We start from the raw sequence: 25,289 nt of genomic DNA on the forward strand, positions 1-25,289 counted from the left end.
CAATGGACCAGTTTTGAATTGGACCTTGTCCAGTTCAAAATTAATTTGGACAGATTGAATGGACAAACGAGACATATTGGATTGGACCAATTTGGTCCAGAATGCTTATTAAATTGGATTGGACCTTTGTTCATCCATAATAAATTTATATTGGATTGAATTCAGCCAATATATGATCCACTGGACTGGGTTTGGGTTGAAACCAATCTAAACCAAAACGAATTTAAACAGATTGAACCATCCAGACAATGAACTGGACCGATCCAAAATGGTCTAAAATGTTTATTGGATTGGATTGGACCTAGTCCATTTATAAAGGATTCACACCGGACTGAATCGGATTGGACAAAATCTAGATCAATTGACACCCTAGTTGGGATCAAATGCCCGTGTCACCATGTTTGGGGATATGGATATAGAGATGGGCTACTCCCATTGTATAGTTCCAAAGGACTGTCAATGGGTCAGGTCTGATTTGGGATACGTTGTAATAGTTTTATTTCAATTATTAACCAGAACTATAAGAAAGATTTAGAGCCGAACCAATTATTAATCAGGAGAATGGGTCTGACCTGGTTATACTTAGCATCTACAATTACCAACAATAATAACAAATTTAGAACCAAGGTTCAAAATATCGATACGCCCAGTACGCCAGTAGGGATGTATCGGGCATTTTGATAATTGTTTTTTTACTTTTTTTTGTATTTTTTTTTTCAAAACTGGTTCAGGGGAGCCGCTCTAGGATCCCTCCATCCCCTGAACTGGTCAGACCCCTGATACACCCACTGTAGGGGCGTATCGGAAGGGTCCTGGAACGATATGTATCAGTTGATACGGACCGATACGTAATGATACTTTGAACCTTATTTAGAACTTCATTTTAATAATATAACCTTGATAAATTGACAATAAAATACTAAATTGTTTATATGTGGATAAAAGGTGTTTTTAATCATAATTATCTTACGTACTGTTTATAAAAATTATCCTTTTAGGCATAATTACAGAAAAAAAAATCAGATCTTTGTATGTTATTCACTATTAGTATGGGCTTGAATTGGTTTGGAACAAGAACTGGTCCCAACCCAATTCTTAATCAAAACAAAACCATAGAACCAGAATTGACATAATCGATTCAGTTGACTCAGTAGTTCTATCAGGTAGATTAACCCATTGACAGCTCCGAGTTCCATGAAGCCAAAAAAGGGTAAAAGACTTAACTTTCCTTGACATTTCACATAAATACTCAAACTTCCATCTCTTTTCAAGTCAGACTAAGTATGTTTTTGGTTCCACTTATGTTTATTGAATAAACGTTTGTATTTTATTTGCTGGTAAAACCGAGAAATGCAATAATTGCAGTCATTTATGACAACTAGGCGCCACTAGACACCACTTCAGCATAACAGTGAATAAACGCCTCGCTGTTTGTGAAAGCTTCAAAAAATAACTTCTACAAACGACTGTCATGCACATAAACCAAAGTTCACTTTTTACATTTTCGATGCATACAGAAGAGTAAGAGAGAGAAAATGCTGAGATGGTACCTATGTGGCACCATCGATAAATGTTTACTGAATAAACATAAACGGAACAAAACACCCTCTAAAGCTTTCCCTATTTAATGAGTGGTAGGGGTGCATGTCGGGTGAGCTGGGCTAGATTTAGCCTCAACCCAGGCCCAATTCTAAAAATTAGGCTTAAGGCCCAAGCCAAGTCTAACCCGAAATTTGATGCACTCGGGTTTCTTGGGCCCTAGTAGGGATCAGGTTGGTAAATTAGCCTATATTAAAATTTAACACAAATGTGATTTGAGTTATCTAAAAAGGCTAAGCCTGAATTCAAACCATAAAATAAAAAAAATGTCCAAACTTTTAGACCTAAGCCTAATCCAAAACCCTAAAATCCAAGCCCAACCCTTATAGAATTGTGGATTAGGGTTGGCACTGCCCAAGTTATACCCCTTAGTGAGTGGTGACATCATTTGACAAATAACTCCCCTAATCCATCAAGATTCAATTGCACATGATATCACGCAGATGAAACTGAATTATCACAATTACAATTATTGAAGTATCAAAGATAATGGAATTAATTTCAATTGGCATGGGATGGTGAATAAGTCATCATCTCAATTTTTTGTTTCCATAAATGAAGACACAACTCTTGTGCAGAGTGCAGTATTACTCAATTACAAACAAAAAGGAGACAATTACAAGTAACTGATACAAATTACAAAGGAAGACAAATAGAAAGAAATGAATTTCCCGACCCCTAGCTGTAACCAAACATGCTTGATGCTTGGATTGGATGGGTCTTTCGGGGTTGGAGTTAGACTGCTGGTAAATTTATTTTATTTACACTGAGTAGAACTGATCTATAAGCTTTAATATTTAAACCACGTACAACGTCAATCCAACACTTGCTGCGTTAAGTTTTGAACTTTTGATGTTTTTCGTGGCTTTCCTCTCTAAAATCACGGGACCATGGGATCAAGCTCGTTGAAGGGAAGCAACAAGTACAGTTACCTGGGCACGTCTCTGGTCTAATCCACATCTTCCTAATTTTATCTCCATGAGAAGAACTTTGCTTCTGGTGGAGGTGGAGGTGGACCTCTCCACCATCACCGTGGGAAGGTGCCGTTGCATCCTCCAGTGGACCCCAACATTCTAAATGATTGAACTCTGGAATGTTGGAATGGAAATAAACCCAAACCAGAGCTTCCTTCAACTCTGGGTAATTGTTGAAGAGGTACCCATCTCCATGAACAAAGGCCTTGAGTACCTTTTAATTTCATACAACAAACTAATTAATGAGATGGGGGATAAAGAGATGAATTAGTTAGCAACGAGAATACATATTAATTAAAGATCTGTACGTACCACTGGGAGCTCCTTGCGGAAGATGTAGTATCTAAGTCTGGCACAGAGATCTAACAGGAAATGACCTCCACTTATGTGACAGTGAACATGGAGGGACATCTTTCCTTTCACTTTCTTCCACTCTGCAACCACTTCATCTCTTTGGAGTTTGTGGTACCACCCCTCTAACTGCATGCACATAAGCTCTTATCTTATCAGTTTATTGAATCAACCTATTCTATATATTTTAATCTTTACACTTTCTAACAAAGAAAACCAATCGTTCTTTCACAAAGCCAAAAAGAAGAAAAGAACAAAAAACCCATTAGTTTTTTTCTTTTACTAAAATTCAAAGTTTCTAACGATAAAAGAATAAGATTTTGCATCTGGGTTCACGTAGAATTGGGTTACCTGGGAACTATTGATCGTATGAGAGATAGCCAGAGTGAGTTTAGCGGTGATATCGCTGTGGGTAAGCGTGTAAGCTCTCGGAAGATTACCAGGGTGTTTCTTTTGATCCACCCCTAAGAATAAAACATTCAGCTTCGATGCTTCAAAAATGGCAGGTCCAAAAAGCCTCGCAACCTGAAAAGCAAAAAAAAAAGAGAGACATCTAAATATCTAATCCTACAATAGAAGTCAACACCCATATGGATGGAATAATGAAAAGAAATTAAAGAAAGAAATACCGGAAAATTCGATCTGTAGGAGCGCTTCTTCACAGAGCGGTTACCATAAACGAGGAGCGAGCTTTTGTGTTCTGAGAGAGATGGAGATGGCTTTAGTGGCGTTGAGAGCATAAACATAGCCGCACTAAAACCCATCTCACAATCTCAGAATCAAGAGACGAACCCCAAGTCTCTGCTTGAAGCTCCAATGTAACTTCAATGGCTCCCTCTGTTTCTCTCTCTCTATCTCTCTCTTGTCTGAATAGTTCTACCGAACTTTCGGTATCTGATCAGGCTTTTGCTTTTGCTTTTTCTGGGAGTTTTTGTGTTGCTTCACGAACACGAATAAAGTTTGTTTTAGTCGGAGAAGGCGGAAAAGCGAGAGCAAGTCGCGGAAGCGTGTTGGACTGATCTTTCTTCCCCGGTAACGTAGGAGGACTGCTTGAAACTTGAAAGCCTCTAAGAACTTTATGGATAGCGGCTCTCGTCAAGTGGTACTAAACTACAGTCTACATGCTTTTCCCATGTGAAATTTTCTTTTCTTTTTTTGGGATGGAAATCAATCTGCCAACCCAGTGCTGAGATGTTTGTCGGCCCAGATCTGTGACAAGGCCAGACGTAGACCATATGTCAGTCAATATCAAATTATTACAGGGGAGAATGACGGTTAAGCCCAGACTTTTAAGCCCAAATTACAGTTCGGATTTACGTCTAAAATTTCCCTAATTTCCCTAATATTTTCACACATATTACGATTTTTAATGGAATCAGCATTTCCCCCGATGAACATTACGTAGAGTACAAGAGATGGTATTCACAACATATTTTCATTTTCACTTTCATGGTAGCAACATGAAATTTTATTAGAATTGGCATATTCCGTAGTAAACACTACCAGTACAAGAAATAGTATTATAACATAAGTTGGTGATAATATTGTAGATATGTGAAGTAATAAGTTATTATCCATTACAATTTTTGAGCTAATTCAATATTCATTTTGAAGTTAAATAATAGTTTTTGTTTCTGTAGTAGATTATTTGGTTGATCTATTACAACCATTTACATTTTCTATGAGTTTAAATTTTGCTTTAATTAATTCTATCATGAAGTTCTAAATTTTAAATTTTAAGGGTAACTTCAGAACATATTCTTTTGTCTATAACCTTAGTTTCTTGGTTTTGTTTAATAATTTAAAAAAGTGTGATTATGCTTCTTTTGTCATTTCATAAAATATAATTCAATATTTTGCATATTTTACAATATTTCCACCATTTCTAAAATTTTTATAATATTTCCATACGATATTTCTGACATTTCCAACATTTTCTTATATTTGGATGACCAACATTTCCACCAACGTAGACATTTTATACCTTGGTTCGGATAGGTGCCAGTTTAGAATTGATGCTAATTTACAAATCATCTTTGTAAACTATCAACGCTGTTACCCCTAAATTGCCATCTCTTACATGCATGTTTGAAGAATCAATTCCGACTGTTGGATTTGATTGGGCCCAATCAAAATCAGCATGATCAGATTTTCTTTAACTATCTGTTTCAGAGCTTTTACCCATAAAAAATGTTTTTCTCTCTCTCATCCTTTTCTTCTTCTGCAGACTCCTCTTCTCATCACCCCTATCCAATCCGATATATATTATATATTTATAAATATATATAATATATATATGGTATTTATTTATTTATAAATATATTTTTATATTATTAATTTTTGTAATAATTTATTAATTTTTAAAGGAAATAAGTCAGATCGGATCAGATCCAAGATCCAATTATTGATAGAATTTGAATTCAGATCGAGTCCTATCAAATTCAATCAGATCTTCGGGTTAGATCTGATTCGAAAATACCTAGTTAAAATTCAGTTTGATCTGATTACTTTCCTATGCTACTGTTCTACTGGGGAGTATATGTAGTCAATATCAAATTATAATAGTTACTGATCATATTTGTAAATTATCATCGTTGTTGAATCCTTAACCCTCAATTTGAAAGGAGTACGAATACAAATATGTACAATACAAATACATAACAAAATACAAGATTTTGCATTCTGTATATTTGTATTTGTACTCCTTCGGAGCCTAAGTTGCCATCTCTTACTTGCATGTTTCAAGAATCAACACCCACTATTGGGTTCGATAGGACCCAATCAAAATCAACATGACCAGATTTTCTTCTCGCAATTAGCTAGGGTTTTTCCAATACAGTATTGGTTTTTCTAATTCTAGCGCTGGTCGCTCATGAAGACTTCGGTGGTTTCTTCTCGCAATTAGCTAGGGTGGCATCTAAGGGGGTATTCGATACAGAGGTGATGTCTTGCCGTTGACGTTGCCTTTTGGGTTGATTAATGAAAATTTATGAGAAAGGGATTAATTTTTAAAAATGTTTTGAAATGATCAATAAAATTTGTTATTTCCACTTAAAACATCAAATTTCATTTTTCAATTGAAATGACACCCTAGAAATAAAAATTTCGTACATGTAGGTAAAAGTTAAACAGAACAATCCAATCGTCCGAGGCCCATTCATCCTTCCGGGAATCACCACCACCCCCAACACGACTGTTGGATTCAGCTACTGCAACTGAAATGTCCTCTTGCTGCTGGGTAGGTGGCCATTTCTATGGAGGATTATCGGAAACTGTTGCGTTAGTTAAGCCGCCTCCTCCGCTCAAGGAAGAAGACAGGGTTGAGGTAGATTTTAGAGGGCTTGGGCTCCTTCTTGTATTGGAGAAATCTCTGCAACTTCTAACACCCCCAACGCAACTGTCGGGTTCAGCTATTGCATCCAAGCTGTCCTCTTGCTGCTGGGTAGGTGGCCATTTCTGTGGAGGATTATCGGAAACTGCTGCATCGGTTGAGCCGCCGCCTCCGCCCAAGGAAGAAGACAAGGTTGAGAAATGTCTGCAACTTCTGAAACCCCCTTCCCCTGCAAATTAAAGGGCAATTACCCAGAGGCCAAAGCTCTACAAAAAACTAAAAGAACGCCCGGATTCATACAAGAAGAGCAGAACAAAAGAAAAGAAGAGAGCAAAACGTCTCTCTTTCTCTCTCTAAAAATTTTTCTTTTTATGTCATTGGATGGTCAAGAGGGAAATGAGGACTTGGACAACAATCATTTAGAGGCCGTGATGAACGAGGAAAATGCTAATTGTGACCAAGATGAAGGTCGAGAAGAAGAGGGGTCCAGACATAACGAACGTTTTCCAACGAAGAATCTTTGCTAGAATGTCCGTGGGGCTGGAAGGCCCAAATTTTGTCGTCAGACTTTGGAACTCCTAAGGTTGCATAAGCCTGATGTATGCTGTTTTCTTGAAACTAGAGTTAATCTAGCAGATCAAAAAAGATTATCAGCTCGTTTTCTTGTTTCAATGACCATTTTGTTGTTGATTCTGTTCGTTTGTCTAGCGGCTTATGGGTGGTATGGGATAATAACAAATGCAATATTGATGTTATATTTGATAATGAAAGACTTGTTCACACCCATAGATTTGTCAAATCAGAAATCATATTTATGCACTTTTGTTTATGATCTCCCTAACAATACAAGCCAAAAGCCAGTTTGGGAATGGATTAAGAACATTGGTGATAATAATAGTAGACAATGGTGCCTTATTGGGGATTTCAATGCATTCAGGTCAAATAAAAATAAGAGGGGAGGAAGAACCATTCATCCTTCTCGTATTAAGGATTTCAATAATTTAATTAGTGATTGTAACCTCCTTGAAATTAACATGATTGGGAATCATTTTACTTGGAAAAACAAATCTACTTGGGAAATGTTGGATTGGGTTTTTGTCAATGATGAGTGGAGGAGAGAGTTTGCTGATGCAACTCTCACTCATCTTCCTTTCTTATCATCTGACCATTCCCCCGTCATTCTCTCTACTGAGTTGTTAGCCCAAAGGGGCCTTAAGCCTTTCAGATTTGAAGCAATGTGGTGTGATGATCCCAATCTTATTGATGTTATTTCCCATTCGTGCAGTCATAATACTATGGGGTCTAGAGCTCTCCAATTTATTAAGAAAAATAATTTTCTTGTTCAAAAATTTTAAAAATTGGAACAAGGAACATTTTGGTAATATATTTACAAAAAAGAATGAACTCCTTCAAAGACTTAATGAAGTTCAAAGCAAATTACTTGAGAATCCAATGATAGAACCACCATTAATCTGGTGCTTGCTCTCCAAATTCAATTTGATAATATTCTTAAACGAGAAGAAATCTTCTGGGCATAAAAAGCCAAAATTGATTGGACGAATTTTGGTGACTAAAACAATAAATTTTTCCATACAATGGTTACTATTAGAAGAAATTCAAATAGAATATTCAGATTAAAAAATGATGAGAATGACTGGATAGAAGACCAACAACAATTAACAAACTTTATTGTCAAAAAATTTGAGGAGAGATATAAGTCTGAGAATGATCATGGGGTGGATGATTTCATCAAAAACATAAATCATTGCATCTCAGTGGAGCAAAACAAATTACTTTGTAACAAAGTTACAAACAAAGAGATTTGGGAAACTGTTAACTCAATGAAAGATCTCAAAGTTCTAGGCCCAAATGGGCTAAATGCTCTCTTCTTCAAAAAAATTTGAAATATCATTGGAAACACGGTGTGCAATGTCATTAAGAGCTTTTTTTAATTCTGAAAAATTAAATAAGGTTCTTAATGAAACATTCATCACTCTTATTCCCAAAGTTAAGAACCCAGATAATGTAAACAAATTCAGGCCTATAAGTCTTTGCAACGTGATTTATAAAATCATTACCAAAATTCTGGTAAATAGACTTAAGCCGATTCTTAATGATATTACCTATCCATTTCAGAGTGCTTTTGTCCCACACAAACATATCAACGATAACATTCTTATTGCACATGGAATGATCTATACCATGAAAAAGAAAAAAGGAAGTTCAGGCTTTTTGGCCTATAAGGTTGATATGAAGAAGGCCTATGACAAGCTAGAATGGTCTTTTATTGAGAAAGTTCTTACAAAGTTTGGCTTCCACAGGAAATGGATTGATTGAGTCATGTCATGCATAAAATCAGTCTCCTATAAAATTTTGATTAATGGCTCCCATTCTAGAAGTTTTGAGCCATCTAGGGGCATTAGACAAGGAGATCCTCTATCCCCGTACATTTTTGTATTATGTGTTGAAGCCTTAACTAGGAACCTAATTGATGAATCAAGCAAGCATAAGAGTCCAATTGGTTTTAAAGCCTCAAGGGATGGTCCTTGTATCCCTATTCTTCAATTTGCTGATGATTGTCTTATTTTTGCTAAAGCTACGATTCCGGCTTGTGTGAATATTAGGGAGATTCTTGATAAGTTTGCTGAAGCTTATGATCAAAGTCCAAACTTTACGAAATCAACTCTTAGAATCTCCAATAACATCATGTCTAGATTGCAGAAGATTCCTTCAAGAATGCTTAAAATCCTTCTTGAGAGAAAAGACTCCACCTATTTAGATGCTTTGGTCATCGATGGAAGAGTGTCAAAGGAAGTATTCAACAAACTTCGAGATAAAGTTAATAGGAAATTGATTGGATGGAAGAGAAAGACTCTCTCTTTGGCCGGTAAAGCCACTCTACTAAACTCTACTATTAATTTTATGCCTCATTTTATCATGAACTCATTCAAAATTCCAAATAACATGATTGAGAAGATTGACAAGAGACAAAGGAACTTTCTTTGGTCTAAAGGCAATGATAAAAAGTCCATTCATCTAATGAGTTGGGGAAAAATTTGCCTCCCCAAGAATTATGGTGGTTTGGGTCTTAAAAATCATCATTGGTTTAATGAGGCTTGCCTAGCAAAGATAGGTTGGAAAATTTTAAAGGACAAACATAATTTATGGGTCCGAGTGGTTTCCCACAAATGCCTTCGAAATGAATCTTTTGGGAATGTTAAGCCTAAAAATAGAATTTCTTAGGCTTGGAGGGGAGTTCTGAATTCTAGAGACTTACTCAATAGGGGTTTAGGTTGGATTGTTGGCAATGGAAGGAATATTAAGTTTTGAAAAGATATCTAGTTGGACTCGGGTCCAATTGAAGGTTTATTGAATATAGAGCCTTTGGGGACTAAAATTGAGCATGAGGAATTGCTAGTAAGTGATGTTATTAATCATGAAAGTCATATTTGGGAGGAGAATAAGATCCGTAACTTAGTTCCCCTCAATATTTGGAATGGCATTAGAACCATCTTTATTCCCTTTGACTCAAATGAGGATATGCTGATTTGGAAGTGGAATCCCAAAGGGTACTTTACTGTTAAATCGGCATACAAAGAAGATATTATAATGCACAAGGGTTAGAGTGATTTTAACCTTCAGGTCAACAAGACTTGGGGGCATAAAATTCCTCATAAAATGAAAATCCTTTTATACCTACTACTTAATTCTAGGCTGCCTTCTAAAACCTTCTTAAAGTCTTTAGGTCTTTCCATTGATGTTGGTTGTAACTTCTATGATGGAATTGAAGACACCGATCATATTTTTAAAAAGTGTACTATTGCTAAACAAATCTGGAATATCCCAAATATTAATGGGCCTAGTGAAAATGACTCCTCACTTCGGGAATGGTGGGATGGCTTATTTTTCAATCAGACTAATTCTAGGATCCCTATGAAATCCTGCTTTATCTTGTGGTAGATTTTGTTCTGAATTCCACTCTTCTCGACCAATGGTATCGAAGTCGCTGTTTTTTGATTGGTCGTCTCTTTTGCTCTGGACCAGAAAAAAAAGGAAGTAATAAAAGCAGTTAACGTACGGAGCTGTAACGAGTAACGAGAAGGGGTTTTATTCGGATTTAAGTAAGAACCCAATAACCCAATAAAAAGTTGAACTGTCCGTTTTTATATTCCAGGACTACCCTTATCTCTTTCATTCATTTCGTATTCATCGTTTTTCACGTTTAGATAACCTCGGGGTGATTTCTCTGCCGTTCATTTGAACGAGTAAACAAAACGAGTGGTCATCCTTGCGTCAATGTGCTTCACTATTCATTTCTTAATTTATAGGTGCTAGAGTATGAGGCTATCAGCTTTAATTCCGATTGTGCGTCTTCTCTGTTTTTTTTTTTTTTTAATGTATAATTAATTTTGGTTGCTTTCATTCGGTAAATAAAAATTAGTAAAATGAAAATTATTTAAGATAATTTTAACTATAAAAATAGTGATAACAACGAGACTAACTTCCAGTGAGTGCAAGAGTAGTTTGAACAACTTTTATAGCCTCACATTAGAGATATTTTCAAAATAAGGCTATAAAAGACTGTTCAAACGGGTCTTACACCGATTTTTGAAAAAAACTTTGATATTTTATTATTATTATTTTATTGAAATTACTAATGAAGGGACAAACTCCAATCTAGGATTTGAATACAGAGAGCTCACCTTATCTTCTGTGACCACTCTCTTGCGTTTTGGGGGATCAAACGCTCCGATCATCTGGTTTAAATGGATGGTTTTTTTTATAAAAAAAATAAAAAAGCTAAGAACCATTGTCCAGGCCAACAGTTTGACCACCCGGGTCAGTAGTTCATTGATCAAATCAACAATTTTTAACTAAAAACAGTTTTGGAGTGAAACAGAATCGATGAAATGACTGATTCCCAATTTTTTCCGGTCCAATCCGATTTTGAAAACCATCACCAATATCAACTTCAAGTAAAAGTGTAAAACCTTCCCCAGTAGATGTGGACCCAGTCCTGTGAGGTGGTCAACTGTGGTTAATTACTTACCTCTGTCCAGTGTCCACTAGAATCAATAATGTTGAATTCATTTTTTGAACTCTGAAATTTTCTCCTTTTAACAAATCTCTGGTTTCCAAAGGGGAAAAACCTTTGAAATTTTCAAGAGGTCAAAACAATTTGGAGGTCATTTTGGAACAGTACACTCTTCCATAAAATATGTGCATTCGCATTCCACATAATCTCTCGCAATAATAATAATAATAATAATGCATACATACATACATACATACATACATATTAAAGTTTTAAAGAAAGTTAAATGATACATTAATCAGTGAAAATCCATCAAAATTTACATAGTACTATGTGTATGGGTGTAACACTAATATCTCTTATCAAACAGACCCCTTATTTCATTGGTTAGCTTATGTCTTACCTTTATGTAGTTTTTTATTTTTATTTATTTATTTCATTCATTATCATCATCACCATCTATGCCTTATCCCTATTATATGGGATTGGCTACATGAATCATGTTTTTTCATTATGTTTTATTTAATATACCATATCCATTGCCAAATTATTGGCACTTAAATCATTTTCTTGTTACTTTTACAGTTTTGCTCATGTAATTTTTTGTCTACACTTAACCCTTTTAGCCCTTTCAATGTGCCACAAATTACTTCTTAGGGTGTTGTTGATGGCCTCTTATGCAATTGACAAATCATTTTAATATACTACTTATTTATTTGGGAAAATTCCCAATTAGTACCCTGTACTGTGTGCCTAATGCCACTTTGGTCCTCAAACTTTAAAATGCGATAATTCAGTATCCAACATCTCAAAATGTGACAATCCAGTACCTGCCACTAATTCAGCAGTTAATCTACAGTTAAGTGACACTTGAAAAGGATACAAATGCCCTTTGAGTGTCATTTAATTTTCTTTATCAACCACCTAAACATTCACAAAAAATTAACAATCACAAATCTTTGCTTCTTCTATTCAAAAAAGATCGGGTTACGTTTGAGTGGGCATTCTGGTGACCCCAACTTTCTTGAATAGAAGATGCAAGGATTTGTGATTATTAATTTTTTTGTCAATGTTTGGAAAGCTGATAAATAAAATTAGATGACACTCGAAGGGCATTTATGCCTTTTTAAAATGTCACCTAACGGCTGGTTAACAGTTAATTAACAACAGGTATCAAATTGTCATGTTTTGAAAGCTCAGATACTGAATTGTTGTATTTTAAAGTTTATAGACCAAAATATAGGATACCTATTTAATTTTAGTTCAATGGAGCTATGCAAATCTGGGGATCCTTCCCCGGCCCAAAACCCTAACCCATAACCCTCCAAACCCATAAGGCTACACAACCAGGTGGGGAGAGAATCCCATCCCCCAAACCTTTATAAGCCACCACATATGATCACATAAAGTTTTACACCTATTTCTATTAAAAAATATATACATTCCAAAAGGTTTGAGCTAAATTCATAAGTTTATCGATCCAAAACAAAAACTGCCAGTTACCTATCGAGTTCTATTAGTACTTAAAAAGTTTGAAGACCATTACACAAACAAAATCATCGGTTAGTGGTCAATTGGGAAGCCTAAAATGTCAGAAAAAAAAATTATGGTACATTGACCGGCATATGTCATTCTATTCAGTGGTGCAGAGGATCCACTGTCCTGAAATGTGGATTTATTATTATTATTATTTTTTTTATCTATGACTCTACAATGAAATCTATCAATCTCCCAACACCAAAGAAGAAGGAAAAAAAGAGAAGAAATCCATTATTTTTGTGTAATTGTGTTGCAATCTTCCACCTTGTCAAATGGGAAACCTAAGGGGTGTTTCCTCCAATATAAATTGATTTTGTGGTACTTTTCTTGTTTCAACAAATTCTGAATCCACAAAGCATGTTCTTGTTCTTGAATTTCTTATTTCCAAAACATGTTTTCCTATCAAGTTTCTTATTTTATTGCCAATGAATCAAAATCCATTTAAATGTGAGTGGATTTATGATCCATAGAAACATTAAACCAGTACTAGTTAGAAGATGTGAAGGACAATGGCCCATGTCAGTCTTATGCAAATGAGAAATCGAAGACATGATTTTGTTTGAACTTTGAAGATATCTTTTTGCTGGTTTCAGGAACAGGGTTATTTTTCTGAATCAAAATGTCTTCACCTCATTTTAGAAAAGAACACATCCAAGAATTCATTTTTGTTTTGTTTTTTCCTTATTGATGTGGCATTTCTTAGAAACAAGAAAATCAAAAGCATTCATGTTGAAGAATGAATAACACATCCTAAAACATCAGAAAAAATCATTACGATTTGTTTGTAGCTATTTGGTTGGAACTTGGAGCTTGCAAACAGAGAATATATCAAACAGCTGCAAAGAATGTGGACAATCTTTTTATTTTATTTTTCTCTTTTTGTCTAAGATCCACTATACATTTCTTAAAGAGATGTTTGCATGCAGAAGTGCATCATATCATTAAATTAAATGGAGCAATTATCAACACGATAGTGATGAATTACAAAATAAAAATATAAATGGGGCCAATGTTCCATGTAATAGTAAAACCTCAGATAAGCATGAGAACATGGTATTTGTGCAAGAAAATGACAAAGGTAATATTTGTATCGGATCTATCCGTCCAAAAACCCTGGATAATTGGATCATAATTGGGTAATAAACCTTTTACCTTAACTCTAAGAAATAAACTTGTTTCTACTTTATTGTCAATTTGGTGATGACTCTATTTGGAATATAATGTTAGCATTAGTACAATCTTGGCCGCCTCTTAAGCCACCTGAGCATAAGACATAATACCCTTGACCCCTTTGCATAAAGGTAAAGTGAACATTAACCGTCCATTTGGAAGCAAGGTTTTAAAAACCGAATCGGATATGAAACCGTTTTGGGATCATTTTCTGAGTTGAACGGTCTAATTGTTCGGTTTGAATGGATGGTCTGTTCTGATTTAAAAAATTATTAAAATAAAAAATGACCAAAAGTTGTTGTCCTAGTCGATGGGTCAATGATTTGACCGTCAGGGTCAATGGGTCACTAATCAAATCAACAGTTTTTGAACTAGAAATGGTTTTAGGGTGAAATAGAATCAGTTACCTGACTGGTTACCAGGTCAACTGGTCCGATCGTCCGATTCAGTTTGGTTTGGAAGGGCTAAAACCCATTAAACTTGAACCATGGACAAACACAACTCCACCCATAGTTTATGCTGAAATTTAATTAATTAATTATAAACAGTAAGGATCAAACACGAGATAACTTTGGTCAACCTAGCTTTGATACTATCTCAAGGAATTAAACTGTTAGATGAGAGGGTCCCTGATACAATGGCTTTAGGCTTTCTAGGGTGAACCCCACATGGATAGTCTATAAGTTGTATTTGGTGAAAAATCAAGAAAGTCAACATCTACTGCTAAATCAGTGATTTGAAGGCTATTGACTGTCAAAGCAGTTGAACCAGCTTAACTGAATCTTCAGCTCAGTTCTCCCAAACGGACCTTAAGTCAATAATGCATGGGCAATGACACACATGGTTGAACAAAAACAAAATCTCACATGGTTGATTTGAAATATTGATTTGGGTCTTATACGATTATTATATATGCCCATCGGAGCGGCTCTCCTTTGTGCAAACTTCCACTCTGGCTTAGTAAGTAAAACAATATTCCAAATCAACAAAGTGAGATGCATGTATGTATGTGTATGGTTGTAGAAATCATCTGGTGATTTGACATGTCCATGACAGATAAGACCCATGATCCATTTTGTTTCAAAAGGAGCCATCTACCTCTATTTGCAAATGGACGGTGTTAACCGGTTCAGTTGATAATTAGGCAATGTTTTTATTGGCTGATTGTAGCGGAAACTTATGATCAAATATTGGAACTCAAACAAAAAGAAAAAAAAAAAAAGCTAAAAAAACCCAAACTTATAACCTCGGGGACCCCTGTAATATATGAGGAAATCATGATTAAAAGATCAAAAGGAAATTCAAATTTTACATCATTTATCCTTCAAAAAAATATAAAAGATAATAAATTAATATAAGTGAATAATAACATAATTAAAATTTCAAATTAATGTAAGTCATAATAAATGTTACTAGAAAAAAAAAAGATTCTGAAAAATCTCTATATCAAGGTAGCTACCATATGAGTATTATTAATTTATTATAAAAGAATGCCGGAAGTAAAATCTAGTATAAATCAATTATTTGTGATGTAAACAAATATTAAAAAAATCCTCATCCTTCAAGAAATGAAGTCAAAATTGTAGCGCAGGACAAAATGGAACAAAACAAACAAAGGCTAAGTGATTGCACGGTTTGGTATCTCCCTTGCCACTCTAGTATGACTATAACTTTTTCGTTTGTTTATTTATTTATTTGTTTGTTTATGTATTATATATATACGTGTGTGAGATTTTGTATTGCAGATGCGTTAAATGCATCTGGTCAGTGGTCAACCGTGTTATCCCCTTCTGTTTGAAGTCTTCAACCAATAATACCAGCCATTGGAATTTTGAAATTCCAAAAAGAAGAAAAATTAGCAGAGGAGCCATTTTTCCGTCATGTGGCAAAGAGAAAGAGAGAGAAGCTAGGAGTAGGTAGGTGTTCATGGGTTTACCGGTTTTGGATTGGAGTCCGTTCAGTTTAAAATCAATTTAGACGAATTGGATGGGCCAATAAGGCAGATTGAATTGGAGTAATCCAGTCCAAAATATTTATTAGATTGGATTGGATCTGGTCCATCTGTAATAAATTTATATTGGATTGGGTTGGATTAAATCAATATCTGATCCATTGATATAAGATAAGAATATATGTGTCAATAGACCAGGTTTGAATTGAAACGAATCTAAATCAAAATGAATTTGAACAGATTGAACGGTCCAAACATTAAATTGGACCAATCCAAATTGGCCCAAAATATTCATTGGATTGGATTGGACCTGGTCCATTTATAATGAACTCACACTGGACTGGATCGGATTAGACTAAATCCAGTCCAATTGACACCCCTATAATCATAATCATGGGCGGTTTTTTATCTAAATTCTTAACCTGTTTGGTTAATTTCTCTATCCGGCCGGCACAGACTAATAAATTCTTAACCTACACCCGGCCAGCTTTCACTGGCCCGACCAACCTGGACTTGGACTAGTGTATTCGGTTGTTGTACCAAAGCAACCGAATACTACTACCTCAGTTGTCCAACACGTTAAGTAATTCTAAGTTTCTCACCCTTAATTGGGACATTTCTATCAAATCCATTTAGCAATGGATTTCATATATAAAGCCCAAATCAAACCCAATTTTCACACTAGAATCCAGTTTATTCATTGAGAATAAAACAACTAAGTCGAAAATGTACATGACACATTGAGATTGGAGTAGATAGAGGAGTTGTTACAGTTTCTGCTAGATCTCAATTCATAATCTACGCTACAACCTTTAGCTCACAACATACGTATAACTGCACCTATTATTATTTCCTTAGTTATGGTATGCTTGGTTGCAATTAATTAATAGTTTGCTGTTTCTCGGTTGAACATCATTGGATAGTATCATGCTAGGCCATTGCCAACTAATAGTCCTGTAATGGGTAGCGTGTGGTTGCTCTTTCAGGCCTCCCTATGAACAGTTCGGTCTCCACATCTGCATTTTGATTGCTCTGACCAAATAACTCAATTTGTCTATGGTGGTTCGGAAGTTCCATTTTCTGCCCTCCACACTAAAAATCAAGAAGCATAAGAATGAATCAACCAACAAGACATTGTTTATCAATTTTGAGGTGCAAAGCATGCTGTGGGATATGATAGCAGAATTTTCTATAATCTCAAATTTCTTGATGCTAGAAGGTATAAGATATTGATGAAAATGAGGGGAAGAAGATTAGTAGATTACCTTCTTGCGTAACACTGCAATTTCCTCGTCCAGGAGTCTTTCCTGAATTTGATGAAAAAATAGTAATTAGTGGAAAACTTGGTGCAATTCTCAGAAGTGTGTCTTTCAAGAGCTCTTTCTATGAGTTTCCATCTAAGGAAATAATCTGAGCGCATCTTTTTCAAACTTTCTGTTTTACAAATTACCTTTTCCTTCAGATCCTCAATCTGCTCCCTGAATAACTGAGTCTGGAGTACAAGTAACATCGAGTGTGTAAATTACCAGTTCAGGATATTGAAACAACTCTCCGAAAAATCTAGTATCAGTGGTTCAAATTGTGTACCTTTCTTGCTCTGATGGTGGTCAGGCTTCTCTCTAGCTGGTTCTCTATCTGTTGTAGTTCTTCTAGAGAGCATGACCCCAAGTTTTCTCCCAACAGTTTCCTGAGTGAATTCAATTTAAGGTTTTGAACAACAAAAAGAAAAAAATTATATGATGTATAGAAAAACAGAAGCAAGTGTTGTTTATAGTACGAGTAGGCTCAATGGTTTCAAAGTAGTCTTCAAACCTTTTGGAAACTTCAAGAAGCTCAATCTTCTTTGCCATGTTCGCAGCTTCATACTTCAAATGCTGTATTTGAACTCAATTATTGTGAGAAAGCAGAAATGAGTGCTAGGTAGAGTTTTGGTGTCTCGGAAATGCTTTGCAGTATCAAATAGTAACTTGACCCAAGTGATATTAACAAAGGGTGCCAATGCCTCAGGCTGGTTAATGGGCTGTCTAGAGGTCGTCCTTGACATCCCCAGAATGGGAAGCATTCGATAGAGAAAGCTTGGACCCATCCAATTTTAGGATACACTGAACCAATACATTGGTATTTGGCTATTATGTGACAAATCAAATGATGGTCAGTACAGGAAGTTTTAGTAGGAATAGCCACCTCAACAAGGCAACAGAGCTAGGAGCCATTCTCCTTAACGAGTGTAATTAGTTGTATTCTTCCATGACAGACAAAGATAAAGTTATATGCTGTGTGAATCCCATCCCGTCCTCAAGTAAGAGATATGCCTACAGGAGGTGGTGGAGCTTCATGGAGAAGTCATCAAATCCTGTGACAACTTCGTCATTTGCAAGAAGGTTTTCATTACTCTTATCTTTGGACTTAGCTTGGATCTTCACTCTATTTTTGAAATTCCAAGAATCATAAAATGGAACATGGCAATCCTGATCAGTACAGGTAAAGTGACAGTTGATTATGCAAGAAAATGAGAGTCGTAGATATTTCTTTCAGGAAGTCAAAGCCAAGGCAGAGTCTAATCAGTATTGGTGGTTTGTTACAGATTAAAAGCAGAGTCCGGACGTTTTCCTTGGGATCACTTCTGGCTCCTATAGCTCGAGGAAAACGAGGGAACAAGTAAGCGGTGAGAGCCACATCAAGTGAAATTGTTTCTCCTAATTAACACTCTATAATGTTCGGGCCAATTGAATAAAATTGGTATCATTAATTAAAGGGATGATTATGGGTGCAAATTTGAACTAGTTAGCATTTTCAAGAAACAATCTTATTTCTGTTTTTAGTTAACATTATAATAATTAATTCATTTAAAAATATTGATCTTATGCATTCAAATGCAGGGTGAAACCAGATGAAATTATTTCATTCCGGGTGGCATTAACCATTTGATTGATTAGAAAGACATCTTTAAGTTTGTGTTTTCACCTACTTCCCACAATTTCATGAATAATTATCAAGGTATCAGAGGATTTGTCATGGTTAAGCACAGACCTGTCAGCCACATCAATGAGTTACTGGAACCACTATAAATATAAGTACTCATGGTCTTCATTAACCATTTTGCTAATGAAAAAAAATAACAAAAAAAAACATGCTTAGAGAACTAAAAGTTGATTGTGAGTACTTCCAAGTAGTGTAAAAGGGGAATATACACCTACAACTCAATTCTTCCTAACAGCATAACAGATCATAGAAAAGAATGTTAAAAAGAAGGCTTGACCTGCATACTCTGTTCTACTGTTCTGTCGACCTGCACATCTTTTGAATATCTTTGGTAGCGCTCTATTGTCTTATTCATGCTGAAGCATCAAGAGCCAAAAGAGTAGGTAATTAGTAGAAATTCATGCTGAAGCATCAAGAGGCAAAAGAGTAGGTAATTAGTAGAAAGTTATATTAGAGCAGAAACAAAAAAAAATGCAGAATTAAGCATAAGATCACAATTACTCCTGCTGCAGCACAGCTTAGACCTAATTGGGTTGGGAGTTTCCAACCATCTAAATTGACTTTCCCCATTAATGCACTCATTTTTAGTTCTATCCTTTCTAGTTGTAGTCCTGCATGCATTGACAAAGTTTAATAGGGTTTAGAGCACATCTAGCACAAAAGGTTGATGATTTACAGTAACCCAAAAATTATAGAATCTAAGGCTAGTGGAAATTTGGGATCAGATTTGACAGGATGAAAGGTTGAAAAGATACACGGGGGCATCCAAACATGGAAGCAACTGAAGATGGTTTGGCACAGAATGAAAAAAATAAATAGAATGAGTGGCAGACGCACTGGTCAATCTAGCTTGTTACACCTATTCTAATAAAATTTTTTATCACTCTCTCCATCGACATTCAAGTTAAGATAAAGTATGAATGGACAGAGATTCCTTTTCCTTGAATTTATTCAAATTTTCTATTTTCAAGACCTCCCTTTTTCTTTTTATTGTATTTGAGTTAAAGAAGTTGAATGAGAATGGTTCGATGGGGAATCAGTTGAACCTCGTATATTTATAGATACAAGAGTTAGAGTTTATGTACAATACTCAATTAGGAGATCAGATTACACTGAGCTCTATCAGATAGAGTTTATCCAGACTGAACTCTATGTAATAGAGTTTACCAAGTTAGTGGAGATCTATCACAAAACAGATAGAGATATGTGATGAACTTACCACAAGTTCATCGCATATCTGTTGGCACATTATCTTCTGATGATGTGGCTACATCTGATGATGTGGCAATATTGTTTTCCTCAATATGCCCCCTCAAGTGAATGGGCATTGGAATCACATGCAGCTTGTATACTATGGATGTGAAGCACGGAGAAGCTAATGGTTTGGTGAAAATGTCAGCCAGCTGACCTAGAGACTGAGTGTGATGAAGCTGGAGAGATTTCTTGAGGAGATGATCCCATAGAAAATGGAACTCAACCTCTATATGGTGAGTTTGTGCATGAAAGACCGGAAGAGCAGCAAGATAACATGCTCCCACATTATCACAGTAAAGTGACAGAGCTGATGGGAGACAGATTCCAACCAAATTAACTCAGTAGTATTTGCAAGAGACCTGAATTCATCTTCTGTACTGGACCTGACAACTATTTGCTGCTTCTTGGCACTCTAGCTCACTAGGAGATAGACGAGATAAATACAATAGCTGCTAGTAGAGCGGAGGTCATCAGGGCATCTAGCCCAGTCAACATCAAAGAAGGCAATGAGATGAATAGAGGATTGAGAGGAGAAGAATAAAGCATGATCTAGGGTATGTTTAAGATACCGAAGAATACACTTGACTGCTATCCAAAGTTCTCCTGTGGGACTATGTAAAAACTGGCAAGCCTTGTTAACTGCAAAGCTGATGTCAGGACAAGTGAGAGTGAGATACTACAGTCCACCAACAATACTCCTATACTGATATGGGTCAAAGGGAGGTGAGCCATGAAGCCTGGAGAGCTTAGTAGTCGCCGCCATGGAAGTGGAGAGAGGCTTTGCACCATCAAGGCCAACACGATGAAGCAGATTAATGATATAGCAGCACTGACAAAGATAAAGTCCAGTGTGATCTCTATGAGTTTCAATACCCAAAACATAATGTAGGTCGCCAAGATCCTTAAGCTGAAACATTCGGCCCAGACTGGTCACCATGGATTTAATGAGTGTTGGGGAAGTCCTAGTGAGTATAACATCATCTACATATAATAATAAATAGATACGATGATCACCATGAGAGTAAATAAAAAGAGAGGGATCACAACGAGAGGTACGGAATCAAGAGTGCCTTGGATAATTTGCACACATAAGTAAGGCGATCAACATCTTCAAAACCCTTAGGCTGCCGCATATAGATATTCTCAATGACAATCCCATTGAGGAAGGCATTGTCAAAGTCCAGTTGTCGAATGACCCACTGATGGGAGATTGCAAAAGAGAGGATAGTATGAATGGTGGTAGGTTTAATGATAGGACTAAAGGTGTCAGAAAAATCAACACTTGGTATCTGAGTGAAGCCCTAGCCGGGCTTTATAGCAATCCACAGATCCATTAGGTTTCCTTTTGATCTTATATACCCACTTAGAGCCGACCACATTCATTGAAAATTGATATGGTACAAGGACCCAAGTCTTATTTTTAATAAGAGCCTGAAACTCTTTGGACATCACATCACACCAATGACGATGCTTAGAGGCTTGGGAGTAAGTAGTGGGTTCAGATTCAGTAGCCACAACAGATGCATTATAACAAAGAGGAAGAGGATACCAGGTGGCCAAAGAGGCCTTAGACCACATGGACCAGGTAATCATAGAGTGAGTTCACTGATCAGGAGCAAGGATCAGTTGCGTGGAGTCTAAGAGATCCTGAACCGGCTGAGTCCAGGGTCGAGTGTGCGGCAGGTCATCCGATGTAGGAACAAGTCCAGCACTCGCTGCGTCATTGTTGCAGTTGTCCAATCTGTGTGCAGAAGGTATATGATCAGTCCCAGGAGATGTCACCGAAGGAGATGCAGGCGTAGACCCCCTCTGCTGATTTATACAAAATGGAAGGAAAGTGATGCCATCAGTACTAGAGTCCGGAGATGATGTCAATTGTTGCAAACCAGGAAAGAACTCTTCATCAAAGATAACATGGCAACAAATATAGAGACGACCTGTCTTGACATCATAGCAGCGGTAACCCTTGTGAGAGGAACTGGAGCCTAGAAAAATGCAAAAAGATGACATGAAGTCCATCTTGTCCCAATTGTACGGGTCGCAGAAATGGGTAACAAGCACAACTGAAGGTGCAAAGAAGAATGTAGTTTGGTGTGTGATTAAATAAAATTTCATATAGAGACTTGCCTTTGAGAGTCTAAGAAGGAATGCAGTTAATCAAGAAAATCACAGTTTTAGTCATATCAGACAAAAAATTCTAGGGAAGAGAGGCAGATGCCAGCAAGGTGAGAGTGGACACTATCACATGGCGATGCTTCCGTTCAACGGTTCCATTCTGCTCATGAGTGTGAGGGCAGGTGAGCCTGTGTCCGATGCCTTGTGAATTGAGATACTGTGAGAGCTGTCGGTATTCCCCTCCCCAATCGGACTGAACAAATAATTTTTTCATCAAACAAATTCTCAACATGTTGTTTAAACTTTAGAAAAATATCAAATACATAAGACTTTTGACGCATAGGAAAAATCCAAGAAAATTTAGAAAAAGCATCCACAAATAACACACAATATCTAAACCCATTATCGGACTTAATTGGGGTTGGCCCCCATACATCTGAATAAAGCAATTCTAATGGATGACTATAAGAAGTAGATGAAGCAGAGAGGGGAAGACGAAGACTCTTTCCTAGTTGACAAGCATGGCAAATTGGTAAATTAAATAAACCACTATAGGGAAGACCGAACTGAGATAGCACACGACGAACCACTTTAATGGAAGCATGTCCAAGACAATGAAGCAAGATCCGAACTAATGATTTGGCACCAATAAATGCAGTACTACTTGATGACGGAGGAGAAGGGATAGATGTTGAAGTAGAAAATTGATAGAGTCCACCTTTATTGGGCCCGCGAAGTAGAACTCTCCTTAAATGGTCCTTCAAAAGAAAATGAGAATAACGAAATTCAAAGACAACATTATTATTTTTGGTAAACTTGTTGGTAGAAAGCAGATTCTTTGTAATTGAGGGAACATGATAAATATCTTCGAGATAAAATTTATGGTCATTATGAGAAATAACAAAAGAACCAATATTTTTATCTCCAAACCTATGCCGTTACCAATTTTCACCTGATCAAACCCACCATAGTTTGATCGAATCTAAAGATTGTCCAGATCGGATGTAATGTGATATATTGCTCCAGAATCTGGATACCAAGCTAGGTCAAACTGAGACAAGGTACCAGTGTGAAAAGCAGCTGGATCAGGAGTAAGATTCTGAGTAGGCTATAGATCACCACCAAGATAGGAAATATCAAAATGATGCCAACACTTCAAAACACCATGGCTAGGAATGTTACACAGTTGGCAAAATTGTTGGGAATGATTTTTGTTGGTTGAAGCAAGCTTGGTAGAAGCACCATCATCTGTCTTAAGATAGTGATTTCTTGGAGCCAATACTCATGATTAAGTAATTGGCCAACAACATAAAAAACTCCCAGTTTATCAAAATCAGGTCAATTAGCAATAGTAGTAATAATGGATTCATATTTAGTTCCAAGTCCACTCAAAATACACATAACAAGATCTTGTCCAGAGATAGGTTCAAAAACAACAAAAAGGTTGCCAACAATACCTTTGGCTTTCTGTATATATTCGGAAATGGACAAGGTACATTTCTTGAGACTCTGGAATTGTCTCTTTAATTGCAAAATTCTAGATCATGAGTGTGAAACAAATGACTCTTCCAATGCACCCCATACTTCAGCTAACGAAGACATACCAACAACTTGAGCGAGTATAACTTCAGTGAGGGATGAAACAATCTAGCTAAGTACCATCTGATCTAGTTGGTTGGTAACAATGATCAAATGCTAGATTGATAATTTTCTTTGTAGCATCCTCTAGATCATCAATTTCTTCAGGAGGTGTAGGGGTTTTACCTTATTCCCATAAGTTTGTGAGTTCTGAGAATGGGAAGAAGTTGTGCACGCCATAGGAGATAGTTATCATTGTTCAACTTGATGGGTAGATAATGAGTGATGTTGGACATCGATCCTGGTGTACCTGGAATAGCTTCTAAAGTCAACGACCCTAGGCTATTGATTCCTCCTTCTATCGAATTGTTGATTGAAGCCATGGTAATGTGGCTCTAATACCAAGTTAAAGAAATAAAGTAGAGAGTTAAGTTGAATGAGAATGATTGGATGGGGAATCAGTCGAACCTTATATATTTATAGATACAAGAGTTAGAGTTTATGTACAATACTCAATTAGGAGATTAGATTACACCGAGCTCTAGCAGATAGAGTTTATCCATACTGAACTCTATCTGATAAAGTGTATCAAGTTAGTGGAGATCTATCACAAAATAGATAGAGATATGTGATGAACTTATAACAAGTTCATTGAATGTCTCTTGGCACATCATCTTCTGATGATGTGGCTACATCTGATGATGTGGCAATATTGTTATCCTCAATAATTTGGAGTTCTTATTGTATAGCTTTTTCAAATCAAAATAGGTCAGCTCAGGTTGGTGGTGACATGGAAGAGCATGTTGAAGTTAGATAATCCAATGTTATGGGTGCGGACTAGGAACATATGGCTAGTGATTTGAAGTTTTGAACAATCAACCAATAGAATAACCAAGAAGAAAATAAGAAGAAAAAGAGAATGCACCAAGTTTGGCTGGATAGATTACTCAAAGGGAAGAGAGAAAAATATCCACTATGAGAACAAGAGTACATAGCTGATCTCTTATAGTTTCACAACAAAATGTCCATCCTCACTAAACCTTAATCCTGCATAACCTAGCTTAAATAAATAAAAAACCAATTCTATCAAAATTATACATAGGCTTTGCTTCCTTTCATAAATACATAATAAGTCTTTCAAAAGTTTACCAACATTACAAGTATATAACCTCCAAAACCCTACCTGAAAAAAAATACTACCAATCACAAAATATCTCTCTACATCCTCCCTCAAACTCAAAATGAAGAATCCAATTTGAGTTTGCAAGAAAGGATGCTGAAACAACCTCCATGAAAGCTGATTAACCATTGAAACAGTATCCATAAAACTCAATATGTTGAAGTGGCCTCGTAGAAACCAAAATTGGCTTTTAAAAAGCTGAATAGGGTAAAAACATGATATGAGCTTGT

General features: G+C 36.2%; 2 protein-coding genes across 2 annotated transcripts in view; both read right to left on the minus strand.

Annotated features, from left to right (window-relative positions):
* Positions 1–2,071: 2,071 nt before the first annotated feature.
* On the minus strand, positions 2,072–4,016 carry LOC148847915 (protein STAY-GREEN homolog, chloroplastic-like). Its single transcript, XM_088948971.1, has 4 exons — positions 3,554–4,016; positions 3,276–3,449; positions 2,886–3,053; positions 2,072–2,787 (listed from the first exon to the last, which is right to left on the minus strand). Exons 1-4 carry the CDS (start codon positions 3,686–3,688, stop codon positions 2,434–2,436), a joined length of 831 nt encoding a protein of 276 aa, XP_088805097.1. The 5' UTR covers positions 3,689–4,016; the 3' UTR covers positions 2,072–2,433.
* Positions 4,017–16,623: 12,607 nt separating this feature from the next.
* Positions 16,624–25,289, minus strand: part of LOC148847916 (MADS-box protein SOC1-like) — a 29,726-nt gene continuing 21,060 nt past the window's right edge. The window contains exons 3-8 of the mRNA XM_088948972.1: positions 19,210–19,288; positions 17,763–17,824; positions 17,538–17,637; positions 17,401–17,442; positions 17,216–17,257; positions 16,624–17,042 (exon numbers count right to left, since the gene is read on the minus strand). Coding sequence (XP_088805098.1) covers positions 16,896–17,042; positions 17,216–17,257; positions 17,401–17,442; positions 17,538–17,637; positions 17,763–17,824; positions 19,210–19,288 — 472 coding nt within the window. The 3' untranslated portion in view covers positions 16,624–16,895. The remainder of the gene's footprint in view (positions 17,043–17,215; positions 17,258–17,400; positions 17,443–17,537; positions 17,638–17,762; positions 17,825–19,209; positions 19,289–25,289) is intronic.

Source organism: Nelumbo lutea, chromosome 6, assembly GCF_056320005.1.
Source record: "Nelumbo lutea isolate HS-2025 chromosome 6, American lotus-T2T, whole genome shotgun sequence".
Taxonomy (NCBI): domain Eukaryota; kingdom Viridiplantae; phylum Streptophyta; class Magnoliopsida; order Proteales; family Nelumbonaceae; genus Nelumbo; species Nelumbo lutea.